This window comes from Nestor notabilis, unplaced genomic scaffold, assembly GCF_000696875.1.
Source record: "Nestor notabilis isolate BGI_N333 unplaced genomic scaffold, ASM69687v1 scaffold2495, whole genome shotgun sequence".
Taxonomy (NCBI): domain Eukaryota; kingdom Metazoa; phylum Chordata; class Aves; order Psittaciformes; family Psittacidae; genus Nestor; species Nestor notabilis.
In genome coordinates this window covers 50,298-67,768 of record NW_009928790.1, presented here as the reverse complement: position 1 = coordinate 67,768, position 17,471 = coordinate 50,298, and the positions used below count along the sequence as shown (strand labels likewise).

Here is a 17,471-nt window from a genome sequence, read left to right as displayed (position 1 = left end):
AATAACTGTTAGGACATACAGAAATATCCACAAAGCTAATGTGGCAAAATTATGTGTGATCAGTGGCTAATTATAATCTGTCAACATCAGACTGATTCTTGGCCCAAAAATAAAATTGATGGTGCAGATTTTAATTGAATGAAACTTGATATAAGGATAGGGTAATGCAATATAAAGATAATATATATTTTAATATGAGTTTATTTACAGTAAATTTGGCCAAACTTTTGAGGGACTTGGTAAAGGCAAACTGAGAGGGTGGAATCTAGTAAGATATTTGGAGGAGTGTCACATACTTGGTTGAATAAAAAGAGAAGAAAAAGGGGAGGGGAGGAAATGTACAAATTCAACTGCACAATATCAGTACAAACAGATAAATGAGAGCAGATAATCCTTTCAATGTGAATTCCCAGTTCAACATTTAAATCAAAAAAACTAGTGTGAGCTTTGGGTGTAATAATTTAGCTTTGGAAATAATAATTTTGCTTCCTCTTACTTAGGTGTATAATATTAATCTATTTTTGTTCTAACCTCAGTGTAATCAACATTATTTTGATCCTCTTTACTATTTCCTGCATAATCACGAAGTTTAACACAAATCTATAGTGACTTTTACACTATACAAAAAAGTTGTAAGATCTAAGGATTGTTTTAAAGAAGTTGAGATGTATTTTTTACTGAAGGCCTCTCAAGCTAAGTATCTCTGCTTAATTCAGGCAAAATCTGAGACGATATGCTCAACTTAAATGGAGTTCCACAGAGCAAGGACTTTCAAATAAAGCTCTTGAAAGCAGGAGAGAAACTCAGAAAAAGATCCATTGGTTACGATTTGAAGTTGGGACAGTGGGCTGAGTGTATGTGTGGACATAAATACACATAAAAATTGATAGTAAAAGCATTTGTAAACTTTCCATAAATAGATAAATTTAAATTGAATTGATTTATTATTTGCTTTCTAGAATACATACTCTTTTACAAACATCAATTAAATCAGGGAATTTATATATTGTATAGCATATCAGAGGTCTAATCAGATGATAGCAGTTTTCCCTTCTGGTCTTTTAATCTATGAATCCTATAATAAGCAACGTAGCTGGAAGTTGTGTTGTTGTAGCTGGAAGGAGTGATACAGGTAAGGCAGCTGAACTCTACACATTCTCAGAGGCAATGAGTTGCCAGATGGTCAGACTTCATAACATTAGCAGCATAGTTTTAGAAGAAGTAACTTGTGTGCCTCTCAGTAATTTTGGCCTTCTCTCTGCTGCATTCTAGAAAAGGAAATTTTCATGTCATAAAACTGACATGTAATAGGTAGTGGTGATTTTCCTACTTGGTTTTGCACAGGAGTATAGTAAGGCACACACTCCCCATTACACACCCTCCTAAACACAATTAAATACCAAACCAACCAACTAATCAGCAAAAACCATTAGGATACAAGTAATAAATGACCACGTAATTTAAAGATCAGTTTAAGACACCAAGTAGGTAGGAGGAGATTAAAGATAACAGGGAAAATCCCGAGCATCCACTGCTAGTCTAGATCAGATAACCCAGTAGTGTAGATCAGACAGGCTAACGGCATCTGCAATTTACAATGAGCATGCTTTCTACAGTATTAACCTTTTACATTACTACTGCTGTGCACTTATAATCAGATCACAGTGACATTCTAGTGAAATTCAAAGGCCCTGTTGATGTACTAGAGAACAGAAGCTGCTCCTAGAAAGAAGAACACACGCTGCTGTGTGCTCTTTCAGTACTTTTTAAGTATTTCACAAAATCCCTCTAAGAGGGAGAATATGGAAAAGATGGAAGGTACATTGAATGTTATCTTTACAAACACTACAACTGTTTTTAAAACACAACAAGCACCTCCAGATTAACAGCAGTGTTCCTTAGTTATATCAATCTATAAGAGCTGTGTAGTATTTTATGTGTTGCGTTGTCGTGGTTTAAGCCCAGCTGGTAACTCAGAACCACACAGCTGCTCGCTCACTCCTCTCCACCTTCCTCCCCCTGCTCCCAGAAGGATGGGGAGGAGAATCGAAAGAATGTAACTCCCACAGCTTGAGATAAGAACAGTGCAGTAACTGAGGTATAGTACAAAACCACTATTGCTACCACTAATAATAATAATGATAAGGGAAGTAGCAAGGAGAGAGAATACAATTGTTCACCACATGCTGACCGATACCCAGCCTGACCCAAGCAGCAATCTGGGCCTTCCGGGTAACTCTCCCCAGTTTATATACTGGGCATGACGTGCTGTTCTACGGAATATCCCCTTGGCCAGTTTGGGTCAGGTGTCCTGTCTCTGCTTCCTCCCGGCTTCCCCTCCTCCCTGGCAGAGCATGAGACTGAGAAAAGTCCTTGGTCAGAGTAAACATTACTTAGCAACAACTGAAAACATCGGTGTTATCAGTGTTGTTCCCAGACTGAAAGTCAAAAACACAGCACTGCACCAGCTACTAAGAAGAAGAAAAAGTGACTGCTAGAGCTGAACCCAGGACACATGTCAATTTGAGATTTTTCTGTTTGGGGGAAAGGGGACAGTAATAAAAAAATTATATACACAAAATATTTTTTGGCAACTTAACTTCATTTTCTCTGCTTCAACACTCACTGTCCCTGCTGGAGTTTCACACTGAAAGAATGATGCTGCAACATTTATACATATCAAGAGGAATTGATGCAAGTAATAAATAAATTTCAGTTTTGATTAAAAACTTGAAGACTGATAAAATTTGAAATTGCAGAAAAACAATTGTTTTGAGAGTTTCTTTTATTATGTTTGCAACATCAAAATGGTTAATTTACCTGTCTTGTTCTCACTTGTTTCTCTTTCACTTCAGAGTTTGAAGTTGGTAAAACTAGCTGCTATATGCCAAAAATGAAAGTAACTTTTGCAAATATAAATATTCTGCTGTTTTATTTACAACAATGAGGATCTTTTTCTTTCTCCTTTTTTTTCTTTTCTTTTTTTTTTTTTTTTTTGCCCATAGGAAGACTGCTGTCTTACAAACAGATAAAATGCTAAATATTATGGATTTATTAACTACATGGCATTTGACAGTTCCAGAATACTAAATAAGAGACTGTGAGCCAGATACTGTAAATCGAAGAAATTATTTTCCCACCCTGATTTATCACAAGAAAAGATACTTTGTAATATACTTTTGCTAGTTTGATATTAAGAGAGAAAGAATAAAGCTTACTATCCCTGTCCTCCCCAAAGATCATTCAAATTCTTCATTGAAGCTAACTGTATCATTACTCTACTGGACTCTTACTGCTGCTATTATCTCTCTTCTAACTACTAGCAATGTTTTACCAATTTTTGTATAAATAGCTAGTATCAGACTTCCTATTGTGCTTGTTTTTTAAATTGCCATTATATACTTAAGTCATAACTGTGGTGAATTTTGCTCTGTGGGAACCACGACCTGAAACAGTTGAGGAACATGGGCTTAAAATTGATCCCAATATGTAAGGCTGCTGCCTTTAGTTGATGTCATTTTGCACAGGATGACGACTCCAAGGAGCCCATCAGCACAGAGAGGAAGGTGCAAAGCTATACTTTCCTCTCCTAGCCTAAGCGATCTGTTCACAGCTCTGCACTACCATGTAGAAGTTGTCCTGATGGCTGGTCTAACTTGTGATGTCTGGCAGTACTCCCAAGTGCTGAGTGTCACGGCAAGAAATTGCCAGAATACGCATGAACAACCAGCCAAGCTGCTTTTTCTAGGTGTGGGACCTGAACTCTGATTAAAACCCTACTAAAACTTAAGGAGGAACTAGTGAATGGGCTTTGATTTTACTTCACTTATCTGTGAACCAGGCCTTTGTGTCACACTGTATCACAGATTTTGATTTTACAGATCAGAGAGAAACTTAAAAAAAAGTACAATTAATTTCTCCCCACACTAAAACCAGAGAGTGCCTGCAGCAGAAACCACAATTTTGTATAGTACTTAGGCCCAGATCACAACATTATCAGGAGAACGTGCAATGACCTTTCAGTTAGACAGGAAGATACTGAATACCTTATTTGATTTAGAAAGCAATATAGTTTAATAAAGAAATACTGTAAGAATTCAACAATAATAACAAGGTACTTCTAGTTGAACACCATAAATGTAGATTATGTTCTTATTAGAAGAGGATTTTTCCATAAACTTCTTAATAATCAAGAATGAAACCTAACAAATTATGATTAAATGCCAGCTAAAAGAAAAATCCAACCAGGAAATATCTGCTTGATCTTGTAACCTTTTTGTAAATAAAAATGATTTACATTGGATTTATCATATAAGTAAGAATTCATATGAATTTCTGAGCTGCAGACAACTAAATAAGATTTTTTTTATCATTCCTTCTACAGTAATTACTAGGAGTTGTATCCCACCTTCTTTGTTGTTATCTGGTAAAACAATAACAAGGGTCTTTTCCTTGTTACATGAGAAATATACGAAACCACTGTCACAGTTATAGTGTATACTAGCTAATGGATGTATAGTACATAATTCAAAACTCCTACGTTTATTTCATAAAAGGATACATCATGCCATAACTGGACTGGCTAGCTGAAATGCCAGGTATTTTATTTCCTATTAATTGCTTTTATTTGGTTGCCTGAACTAAATAAAGTAGTTATTCTTGCTGAATCATTTTTCTGTGTCTCCAGTAACTACCACTTTCCACTTTTTCTTTTATAAACTAAGCAGGAGGCTTCTGTGGAAGATAGACTCTCTGAATAATGTAACCCCTTCCTACACCTGGGCACTTTATTTTCTTTAATTGGTTATAAAACTTATACTGGTGATATTAGATAACACTGTTTATCTGTCATTTAATCTTTCATTTTGATAACCAGGAACATTTTGGAATTCAGCATCCTTCAACACAGAGACATCGTACCTGCATTTCCCCACCTTCCATGGAGAGCTCAGTGCAGATGTCTCATTTTTCTTTAAAACTACTGCTTCCTCAGGAGTTTTTTTAGAAAACCTGGGAATTCAAGATTTCATAAGGATAGAGTTATACTGTAAGTAACACGGCTATTACGATTACTATTACTGTTGCTATTGCTATTGTTATTGCTATTACTATTTCTGACTTTTAATCAGACTAAATTAGAATTAACTTAAAGAGGTGATATTTAAAACTGTTCTCTAGCTTTATTACTTTTACTATTGCTATTGGAGCTTTATAATCACCCAAAAATTCTATCACTGAGACTACACAACTATCCATTCAAAGATAATTTCTGCCTTAAAGGGTTCTTAACCTAAGAACACAGCAATTAGACCCTGAATGCTCAGACTATTCTTCCTTCCCTTGCTTACTGCATCCCTGCCACCAAATTCTCTCCCTGCAGATTTTAAGACCAAGTATTACATGTGGCTGCTGGGTAATTAACTCAGCCACATCTAACTCAGACCTTGTGTGGCACCGTGTCCTAGCTTAGTCACACTTTCTCATCTTTTACTTTTTTTTCCTTCTTCTTCTTCTTTTCTTACTACATTCCCAGATCTTTAGACTTTTACACATGAATAAATTTTTGTTGCACAGGAGAAAATTAAATGTCTCACTAAATTCAGTAAAAAGACTAACATAAAGTTAAAGCTTTATCTTAGTTGACTTGATATTTCAGTATTGTATTATTCATTATTAAAAGGGAGAGTATGTTAAAGGATGAAGTATTCTTTAAAAAAACTTTTGGGTTAATTTGAAATGCCACAAAAATGAAAGAGTCGTATACTTGATAGGTGCCTGTAAGAGTTCTTCAGAACTCTTTTTACCTTGGGATAAGACAGTTCCTTTTTTTTTTTACAAATCCTTTGTGTTATCACACTCAATAATTTTCCAGTGAGGAGTAGAAATAAATATATATATATAATATATCATATAATGCAAAATAGCTATAGAAAAGTTAATGCATCTTAATTAAAAAGTAAAACATCCTTCTTGCTTGGGTTTTTGTTGCTGATGTTAATATTTTAAGGTTTTGAAACAAACTGGAAAATACCTACTGTGTTCTTCTGTATGCAGTTTAATGATAGAATATTTCATAATGCTTAATCAGTTTAGTTTGTGTTATCTTAAACTGTAATGCTTTATTTGAAAAATACCCGGTTTTCAACAATGGTTTTGCCATGTATATCAAGAGTATGAGCTGCCTTCTGTTAAAGTTCTGAGAACAGGTGAACACAGAGTAACACTATAACCTCTGTGTAATGCAATACAGAAAGTGTACTAGGTCAGCACTTCAGTGGAGAATCTCTGAACCAGTTATTATGTTCTTGAGTGATAAATGATTCTCTGTTTTCAAAATAAACAGTTAAACCATGGAACCATTAAAGGCATGCTTCTGAGAAGTAAATTTATTCAGAAACTTTGCAGAAGACCATTAATCTTTCTTCAGAATAATAATGTGCAGATAAACTCATGTCACTTGTACCATTCATTCATAAGCATCCAAACTGCTCTATACTTATGGTTTTGATATGACTTTTTACAAGTGAGGCATGAAAGAAAATGAAAGGCTGAACTGGTCTGTATTTTTAGCATTGAGAAAAACAAAGTTCATCTCATTATTGTGTAGCATGTAGAGATATTTATTTGTTTTCCAGAAACATCTTAATTGGTTGAATATAGAGACATATCAATTTTTGTACGTCATGCACAGGATTGTTTGTAGTGGAGCCAGAATTATGTGTTTGCACTGAGTGTAATATTGTCAGAAATTAACAATGTACATTTCCATCACAAGTGCCTTTTACTTTTCCTCCTAAAAAAAACCCAAATCATCTTGAGCATTTCCTATTGTGTAGGGTCATTTAGATTTCATCATCATATAATCTTTTATAATAGTTGTGAATGTAAGTCACCAACCTACACTTGATATTCTATTAATAGTTCCACATAAAACAATGGCTAATGAAAATGTCAGTGTTTAAGATAATGTTAGAAATTATTTAAAACTCATTATGTCATTAATATTTGGCATTCCACGCTTGTGAACACAATGATTTTTCTTAGCACTCTATTGATTGATGACATAATGATCTTTAGACTTTTAGGTCTACCTTTGCCAAAGAATCTTAGTAAGAAATGTGAAATTTAGTGTTGTTTATTTGGTTTAATGGAGTTATAAACACCACAGTGCATTTGTGTATATTTTACGAGGCTTTTGCAAAAATGGAGGTGTGCATCCAAACTGTATCTTAAAACACAGAGGAAGTGAATCATCTTGCAGAAAATACTTGGTATGTTTTTTTACAGAGTTATAAAGAACTCAAGTCTTTGAATTTTTGTCTTAGTTCCTGTGGTCTTTTGCAGAAGTGGTAGAAAGCAACAAGTCTGATCCATCTCTAAATAGGACTCTATTAAATACTTATACGATTGCAGGTTACATCCTGTAGCTGAAAGTCTGAGTAACTATTTTATACTGTGTGTTCACTGAAGGGTTACTTCCTACCTAAAACCAAAGAGTTAAATAGAAATTTAAAGTAGGGTTGGGAATACTATGGTGTATTCATTTGAAGAGTCTTCTGCAGTTGTTTTGGAAATAGTTCTGAAGAGTCCAATATGCAGTAGTTGTTGATTTTTTTTCCAGTTATTAACTTATTGTCTAGGATGACTGAAATTCAGTTGTTTCCTTTACAGAAAGTGCTTGGGTTTGTATTCTGTAGCATATAACTCGGTAATAATTTTCTTCTTCTTCATGTGATGTTCAAACTCAATACTCTGAATGGTTCTCAATGACTGTGCTTTCTGTTTAATTATTTGAATCACAGTTAGCCACTGACCAGTCTCCATGATTACCATCAGCTGCATCTTCTGCTCCGCTTTGCCAATCTATAGCTGTGTTCTGCTTACGTTTGAATGCATCAGAGCTGTTAAAGTCTCTGAAATGTTCAGAAAATTTTTGAGTAACACCAAGTTAGCTAGGGCCCACAAAATATTTATGCACCAGAAGAGAACTCCGGGATGTACCCTCCTCTGCTGCCCATGAAATTACCTAAGTGCTCTTTGCCTCAGTCCTTTGTCACAAGAGGACAAATTTTAGAACTCAGTCAGCACCTCTCCATGTCCTGTGGCATACGTTTCACAGGTGGTTTTACCACAGGTGGTTTTAAAAGCTAAATTTCTTCCAAATTTGCTGTGTAGCTGATTTTAGCAGAAATATTAAAAATATTATAAAAAGTTAATTGAGTATATTTTTCACTTTTTCTGACAATTCCTGGTCAAAGTTCAGACACACCAGCAGATGATTATACGCCGTCCTTGTGATCTGTGCCTTCATTTCTGGAACTTCTGGGATTAGTTCCCTTTTCTCAAGATTCTATTACTTTTTTTTTAGTCATTAATATAATTCATTATTTCAGTGGTTATTTCAAAATCATTATTATGTGATTTCTTGCCTTTAAAATCTAAACAGTAACATTATCATATCTGTTATTCTGATATGCTATTTAATAGGCACATTCAGTGAGTTCAAAGCAGAATTTGTGCTTTCAGGCTTCACTCCAACTGTATCCAGAGGATTACAAAGACCTCCCTACAGAAGGTAACATTCAGCAGAAATTCTCTTTACCCAATCACATGGAATTTCTGTTGCTTTTGTTCTCCTACTGTATAGCTTGTTTTTTTTAACCTTTTACCCCTCATTAAGGGGAGACTGAGCTCTCAACTTTGTCCAAATATAACTTATTTTACTAAGGAACTATTTTTAGATACAATCTATTTCTTATTATTGTATAAAACACTTGATATTTATTTTACGAAGAAAAGGTCATTTATTATAAAAGGCATTCTGTTTAAAAATTGATCTTACATTATGGCCTATCTTATTTAGTAAGCCAAATGCTTGGTGTACTTGTCATTTTACATTTGTGTCTCAGGTTCAACTGTTACAGAAAAATACTTTATAACAATGAGATTCAGTGTTTAAGGGACTGCAAGTGTATGGCATTACTCAGTCTAAAGGTTGGCCGAAGTGGATCTAAATGTTATAAAAGGTCTAAGGTAACTTTTAAAAGTGAAAAAAAAAAACCCAAAACCAACCCAACCCATTGATTTTTTTATTTATTTTTTTTTTTAAATCAGCAAATGCATCTTTGAAAATGTCATTTGAAGCTGATTTATTTCCCTTGACCACTCCGAATTGGTTTGCTTTTCTCTCAGAGCTCAATGACATAAATGGGAACCTTTCTTCTAGATTCACACAATCTTCTCATACCTCTAGTCGTTTAATCAAATCCTCAGTAATTAAAAATTATGGTAATTCCTTCTTTAGGGATTACCTATTTTCATACATGAATGTCTTTGAATATGTGAAAGAAACTGTTTCAGGGAGAATAGAATGGAATCTCCGAATTCATCTATCTACTTTGACCTGCAAAGAGTTAGTTATGATTTTTAGCCAACTATGAGACCATGTAATGTTAAATATTGCTTAAGAAATTACTCAATTTAATTCACCTTATACATAGCCTTAGAAATTGCATCAAAATTAACAGTCTGATATTTGTATAGATTCTGTGATTAAAACTAATGCAAATAGACAGTAGAAGATGTCAATTGGATTATAGTGGTGATGATTTGAATATAGTTAATGATGATAACCAATTAGCGTGTAGTCAAGAGATGCTATTTATCCAAACTGAAAAATAATGAAGCTAGCACATTTTACTGTTTCTTAACTACTATGCTTTCCAAGTGTCCACAAAAGGTTTGATTTTCATGCTGTGAATGAATCATTGTTCTCACTGTGAATGTGTGTGAAGAATGAACTTTGAGGATAGGCCTCCTGAAGTAAACTTTTCCCCTAAAACAATCAGTCTTACTCCAGTAAATAGTAGGCTACTCCTTAAAGTAACTTATTCTGCCACTTTGTGATTTTATGAAACAATTAACTATGAAATGATTTAAATATCCTTTATTACTGACCTCTTTCTAGCTCCATCTGAAGTGCTTTTTTCATTTGATGTTGGAAATGGACCTAGTGAAGTTACAGTGCAATCACTCACTTCCTTAAACGACAACCAGTGGCATTATGTGAAGGCTGAACGAAACGTCAAAGAAGCATCCTTACAAGTAGATCAGTTTCCTCAAAGGTTTCACACTGCTCCACCTGATGGGCATATTCGCTTGCAGCTGAACAGCCAGCTTTTTGTAGGTAGGCACTCATTTAACAGAATCTTTCTTAGTTATCATTAAAAAAAAAAAAAAAAAAGATGAAAAGTGGCAACTGGACCTTTTGAAAAGAGTTTATGATGAAATGAGAGTCTTTGTGAAAAATCCATGGAAATAGAAATGCATTTTGAGATTGCAGATTTAGTGCATTAGCCTGTATTGAGCTGAAAATTTAAAAATCGTTTTGATGTATTTACAAGCATGCTTTATAGCTTGTTTTCTCATATAATGTTCAGGTGAATAATTGTATCAGAAGAGTGCTTCTGTTTTGCTTTTGGGTTTGTGGGTCTTTTTCCTCTCTGAAAAATTTTGAAGACCCCAGGAGTAAAATGAAATAACTATTTCTATAGTACTGTGTACCTTGAAATCCCTTATGTACAATTATTTTGAAATAATTTGCAGCAGAACTGACAAAAAAAATGGCATTTGTTTAATTTTATTCAGTTAAAACAGTGCTTTTGAAGTGTGGCATGACAAATAATGGTGATTCATTCGGAAAGTTTGTGTCATGCATTTCCTGAACATAATTTCTGAGGATTTGCTATGACTGCAGCAAGGGTTGTTGGGGTAATCTGTTTTTGCAACTAACTGCAATACTGTCATGTAGAGCAATATGGTGTGTAGTTTATTTTGTGTTTGAGTTAAACAAGTCTTTCGGATAATGCAACTTTTTACAACTCCCAACTATTTATAAGATATTTTCATTTCTTCAATTAAATATAATTTTCTTCAGTGGTGGGAGTAATAAGACTTACTGGTTTACTATTTTTTCTGAGTCTACTCGTACAGACTCAGGATTGTCTGCTCAAGTCAGTGAAAGGATTTAAAGAAAAACAAAATACACAGTGTCCTAAGAATGACATTAGCAGAGGTACTTTACTTAAATTTTGTCTCATACAGCATACTTTAGATACCTAGTACCTGCCGTATCATGCATCAGCCAGTCACTAACATATTAGGAATGACATTTCTTCAGGTTAAAACACTGTATTTCTTGGATGTGTATGCTCTGTTTTTCCAAAGAAGCCAGAATAAAAGCCTGAAGCTGCCACCAAAATGCTTATTTTAGCAGAGATAACATCAAATCTTCATATTTTTAGGTTGTTTCGTGCTATTGTATCTGTTAATAAGAACAACTATATCAAGATTTTCCATGTAATACCAAGAATTTTACAAATCTTAAAATAGGAAAGGATGAAAACTAAATTAAACCAAAAGTCTCCTCTCCTCTCCTCTCCTCTCCTCTCTTCTTTTCTCTTCTCTTCTCCTCTCCTCTCTTCTCTCTTCTCCTCAAATAGGAAAGGATGAAAACTAAATTAAACCAAAAGTCTCCTCTCCTCTCCTCTCTCTTTTCCTCTTCTCTTTCTCTCTTCTCTCTTCTCTCTTCTCCTCTCCAACTTCTGCATGTTAATCTTTTGTCAATTAATAGAAGTATGTGTCATTGCTTGGTATCTTACTGTACAAAATCCTTGTTTCCCATTAAATCTTCAAATATTTTCTGTAATTACTTTACAAAAAAGAAAAAAAATATGCTTTTAAAGCTATTTATAAGTATTTACATATAGATAAGCTTGTACCTTGGGAATTCACAATATACTATTCAGGGGCTGTAAAGTATAAAGAGGTATTTGCACATCAATGCATTTAAGTTTCTAAAAGATCATATGAATTTATTCCAGGTGGGACAGCATCCAGGCAGAAAGGATTTTTGGGATGCATTCGTTCATTACAGTTGAATGGAATGGCCCTTGACCTGGAAGAGAGAGCAAAGATAACACCAGGAGTTGAACCAGGCTGTCCAGGACACTGCAGCAGCTATGGTAAACTGTGTCACAATGGTGGAAAATGTAAAGAGAAATACAGTGGATTCTCCTGTGACTGCACTTTCTCTGCCTATGCTGGGCCGTTCTGTAAGAAAGGCAAGCATGTCTTTTAGCTTTGTCAGTTATCGAAATAGGACCTTACAGTTCAGAGCAAGATCTATACAGCAATTTAAAGAGATGCTTAAATGCTTGTAAAATATTTGTGTTACTTAATGTAGAGCAATATTTAGCTTATTTTGTTCAGTAAATCTAAGTTTTGCTAAACGCTGTCTTCCAGAGATGTGTTCAACATGTACTACTTAAAGCAGATCACATCAACTGAGATTAGCATCTTCGTTTAATGTTATACAACTCCCTTGATTCTTTAATATTACAATAAGTTAGGAACTATATGAATAATTTTTTAAATTTCTGTCTTGTAAATATTAATCTCAAAACTAAATTTGGAAAACAAACTGAGAAGCGGAAGGTAAAATTCTTCTTACTGTGAGAACAAAGTAAAAACATTGGAAACAGGACTGAGTATTTTTTCAGACATTTTAAAAGAATTCTTTTGTAGTGATATCATATTGGTAAATGATCTAATTAGCATCATGGAGACCAGCTAGTGGAAGGTGTCCCTGCCCATGGCAGTGGGTTTGGAACTAGATGATCTTTAAGTCCCTTCCAATCCAAATCATTCTATGGTTCTATGACCATAAGCTGTCAAATTTGAATTTTAAGAATGTAAGTTTAGAACTTCTTGTATTTGAATATAATTCCAATCTGTTAAAAATTACTTGCTTCCTCAGTGTATTAAAGGGATTATGTACAATACCTGGTGGCTTAAATGTAACTCCGTGTTCCTCTAAATTAGTGAGTGTAACGTCTGTCCAGCCACCACTGCCTCCAAAGGTATGAAGGGCTCATGTGAAGTCCTTCCATACCTTAGCTTCCCTGTGGAGCTAATGTCATTGAGTGAGGAATGATCCTTTCCTCCTCCCCCGCAAAATGCTGAAGAGACTAATGGTCACACTCTATTATTCTTACAGGGGTAAAATGTGAAAGTGTGGGATAGCCTATAGGAATAATACATACTGGAGAAGACATATTGGGCTAAGGACATGGATAAATAGGAAAAAAAACAAAAAAAACCCAAAACACAAAGCATGCCTAAAACTAGACAAAAACAAGCACTTCATGCAACAGATATTTAAAACACTTACCTAACTGGTCTTTGCTGTACCCATGTTGAGTCTTATTTTTCACTATAGTTCTAAATATTAGTTCCATTTATATTTTCTTTTCAGCTGTATTACAATCATTGAGAATACATTTTATCGTGTTCTGTAGAAGAAATAAATAGAAAAGAGCTGTAGTCTTGTGCATATTTAAAAATTACTTTTTGTTTCAGAGATCTCTGCATATTTTGGGACTGGCTCCTCTGTGACATACAAGTTTCAAGAATACTACACCTTAGCTAAAAATTCGAGTTCTCATGCTTCTTCTTTCTATGCTGATATGACACTGAACAAAGAAGCAATTACGTTTGCCTTTCGAACAACACGGACACCAAGCTTACTGCTTTATGTCAGCACCTTCTACAAGGAATACCTCTCAGTCATTCTCACCAAAAACGGTGAGTGTTCAGATAGGTCATCTGGAAACACTAATAAACATCACAGCTGCCAACTCTGATTCCCAGACCTGAATCACAAACTAAGCATTGTCCTGTTGTTGCTTTAAATGGTATATTTATTTTTCAGCTGCACTAAGCAGTATTTTCCACATGAAAAACATTCCTTCTACTGTAGTTTCAATTTTTGCTGGTTTTTTTTTATCATGCTGGCAGAAATAGCTATTTCTGGAAATTCTCTAAAAATGAAGTAGAATATTTTTTAAAAGTTTTTAAATGAAATTCAAAAGGTATATGATTTGTCTGCTACTCACTCACCATATTAATTGCCATTCTCATGATAAATAATGAAATAAATTACTTTTTTAAAGTAATTGGAAATCCATTTCCAAATTAAATGGAGGTCATTACATTCTACTAGTTTCATAACCTGCTTATATACCTATGACTGTACATATATATACTCCTGTGAAAATACACATAACATGATGTTTCAATTTATGCTGAACATCAGGTGTCAGTCACATTTTTCTTTTTCATTCTTTCTTCTATGTCTAGATCTTTTTATTACATTTTTTGTTTAATTAACCCCACCCCCCCCCAGACTGAGTTGAATCTTTGGGTTTATCAGAGGCTCTGCATTCACAGTGGTTCTGTGCTCAAAGGAGGTTCTGTGCTTTCCCAGACACAGGTTTGGATGTAGAATAACTGTAGCACCCTACCCATCATGTGAGGTGGAACACGTTTTACTCCTGACTGGCCTTGGTCTTCAGTATGGTCTGAGTCTTGTTTTCCAAAAGTTGAGTAGAAAGTTGTAGTCTATCTAATCTACAGCTGGGAGGAAATGTCTGACATGGAAACTATGCTCTGCCTGTGTTGTGGCAGAGTCTATATGTACAGACAGTACACTGGGTGTTAACAAGAAATGGAAAGTGAGCTAGAAGTTATTGACTGCATCCAAGTGAATTGGCAAATGGTCAGAAGTTTACAGGTCCAGACAGTGTAAATATTATTCAAGAACGGTACTTCTAAGATACTGAATTTCATTTGATAAGTCACATTAAGTTGAGTTACCAGACCAATCCTTTCTCAGCTGAATTATAAAAGCACTTACTAAATCTCTGCACAAATTAACTAATTTTGGAGAATTGTGACAGTTTATGGCTTTCTTTGCAAATACATCCTACCTCCAACATTACTATTACTTTTCCTGTTGCCTTTTTTAATTTCTCACTTTGGTAGATTTCTCACAGTTAATTCTTTAAATAAATCAAACATTGTTTTGTTCTTCCCGTGAAGCAGGAGGCATTGTATATGAACTGCACTATCTGTTGTGTATGCAGTGTACTAATCTTTTTACTCTACTTAACTCTGCAGGAAGTTTACAGATCAGGTACAAGCTAGATAGCCATCAAAACCCTGATATATTCAGCATCAATCTCAAAAGCATGGCTGATGGACAGCTGCAACACGTGAAGATTGATAGAGAGGAGGAAATGCTCTTTGTAGAGGTAATTCAGTTAGATAAAAAACAAACCAAACCAAAAAGTGGGTTATCTTAAAAAAAGTAGAATATCTAAAGCAAAATTAACTAAATAGTTACAAAGAAATTACCCCAGATAAACTGTACTTTTGTATCTCAAGTAAATAAAGCAAAGGATAGCAGACTTACAACTCACGGTGAAAATTTACATTAGACAGTCCCTTTGTTGTTCATTTTGTCTATTTCAAAAGGTCAATATATCACAATTTTATATGAAAATTCAATTAATTGTTTTATGGTTAATTTTTCAATATTTATGAAATGTGTATGACAACTGATGGTTTTTTTGGGTCTTGCATTCTGGTTTCTGTTTCAAATTACATACTAAAATACATTACAATTACCATCTAGATAATAATTTAAGCCTATTATTTGTCTTATTTTCTTCGGACCCTTTCATATCTAAGCAATGTGACTATGAAGGAAAAGATTTTTATTATGTTTTGTGGAAATTTTGTGATAAAATAGGAAGATTTGATTTGCTAATACTAGATACTAACATGTAAAGAAATCTTATTTTTTAATATTATAATTTTAAAAACCTAGATGTTTCAAGTTAGTATTTTGAGATTAGGCCTGGGTTTGCTTAATTATGCACTGGTACAAGGCTTGAAGGGAAATAGTTCTACAGGCACCCTGGGGGCAGAGAATTTACAGTATAATATTTGATATTTATGAACTAGATGTTGAATGCTTTTTTTAATGAAAAGAACCTTTTTCATGTTTTTGGAGGTTAACCACATTTATTCATCTCATAGATGAAAAAGAAAGAATCAGGCAAACTAATAAGATAAATAAAGGTTTATTAAGTGGGATGCTTAAGAAGTATCACAGCTATAATCAGTGATCTGATGAAGCTGCTCATCTATTTCCAGAATAGTTTTTACGCTATAACCAAAAAATGCTGCCCTTAGCTCCTTTTGTTTTTAACATTGATTATATCTGCTTTTTCGCAAACTTTGACTAATATCTCCTCCATTATTCTGCTTTGCTCTTCGCTGAACCATCCTACAGGTTAACCAGAATGAAAGAATGAAGTTTGTTCTGACTTCAGGCACAGAATTCAATGCAATTAAGTCTCTCACACTTGGCAAGATTTTAGGTAAGTGGAACACAGCAGGATTTTCTAAAACATAGTTCAAAATCTCATGAAGGCACTTAAAAAACTAATAACCCTAATCTCACTGAAAGACATTTGTTGTCTTCAATTTAATTAGACACTGGGTCACAATCAAGGTAGAAGCTTCAGACTCATTGAAATACAATGTAATAATAGGAAAGTATTTCCTAAAAAATGATCAAGTGGATTCCATTAAAAATAATTTCACAATTCTCTCTCTCATTTGCAATAAAGTGTTACGAACACACCACTTTTCTTTTTTTACTGTCAGAGAAAAAAAAATTACTGTGAAATCATACACAAAGACCACAGAATACTATTATTCATATACTATATTTGAAAAAAGTTCTGTGATTAGATTTTGGTGTCAACAGTTAGGGATAAGGTAATATAAGCAAAAACTTATTAGAGCTATTTTTTTAAAAAAAGTTATGCTATGATGAAATATTTTGTCTAGTGAAGACTCATTGAAAGGTGTCTGTATCCCTGTAGTAATGATCAAAATGAAATTCACCTATTTACAATTACCATTTTGTTAATTTTGTAAAAAACATAACCTGAACTAAAAAGCTCAAGATCTTTAATATCTTTCACATTGGAAAAACTCATTTTTAGAGGAAGATTTGGTGCTGCTGAAAATTTAAAGTATATTTTACTTTCCTCAAAAGTTATTGGAATCATAACATCATAGAATGGTTTCTGTTGGAAGGAACCTTAAAGATCACCTAGTTCCAACCCCTCCTGCCGTGGGTAAGGACACCTTCCACTAGCCCAGGTTGCTCCAAGCCCCACCCAACCCAGCCTTAAACACTTCCAGGGATGAGGCAGCCACAACTTCCCTGGGCAACCTGTACTACTACGTCAGAACCCTCACTGGTCTTACCCTTTGTCGTACCATTACATAGAAACATAGAATCATAGAATAATTAGGGTTGGAAAGGACCTTAAGATCATCAAATTCCAACCCCCCTGCCATGGGCAGTGTCACCACACACTAAACTATATCACCTAAGGCCCTGTCCAATCTGGCCTTGAACATGGCCAGGGTTGGAGCATTCACAGCTTCCTTGGGCAACCTATTCCAGTGCCTCACCACCCTCACTGTAAAGAACTTCTTCCTTAGATCTAATCTGAACTTCCCCTGTTTAAGTTTAAAGCCATTACCCC

General features: G+C 34.4%; 1 protein-coding gene across 1 annotated transcript in view; it reads left to right on the top strand.

Moving 5' to 3' along the window:
- Positions 1–17,471, top strand: part of CNTNAP4 (contactin associated protein-like 4) — a gene marked incomplete at its 5' end in the record, with an annotated part of 84,641 nt that overhangs the window by 54,994 nt on the left and 12,176 nt on the right. Inside the window, 6 exons of the mRNA XM_010014665.1 lie at positions 4,877–5,047; positions 9,968–10,186; positions 11,883–12,122; positions 13,420–13,644; positions 15,019–15,152; positions 16,199–16,286. Of these exons, the coding sequence (XP_010012967.1) occupies positions 4,877–5,047; positions 9,968–10,186; positions 11,883–12,122; positions 13,420–13,644; positions 15,019–15,152; positions 16,199–16,286 (1,077 nt within the window). The remainder of the gene's footprint in view (positions 1–4,876; positions 5,048–9,967; positions 10,187–11,882; positions 12,123–13,419; positions 13,645–15,018; positions 15,153–16,198; positions 16,287–17,471) is intronic.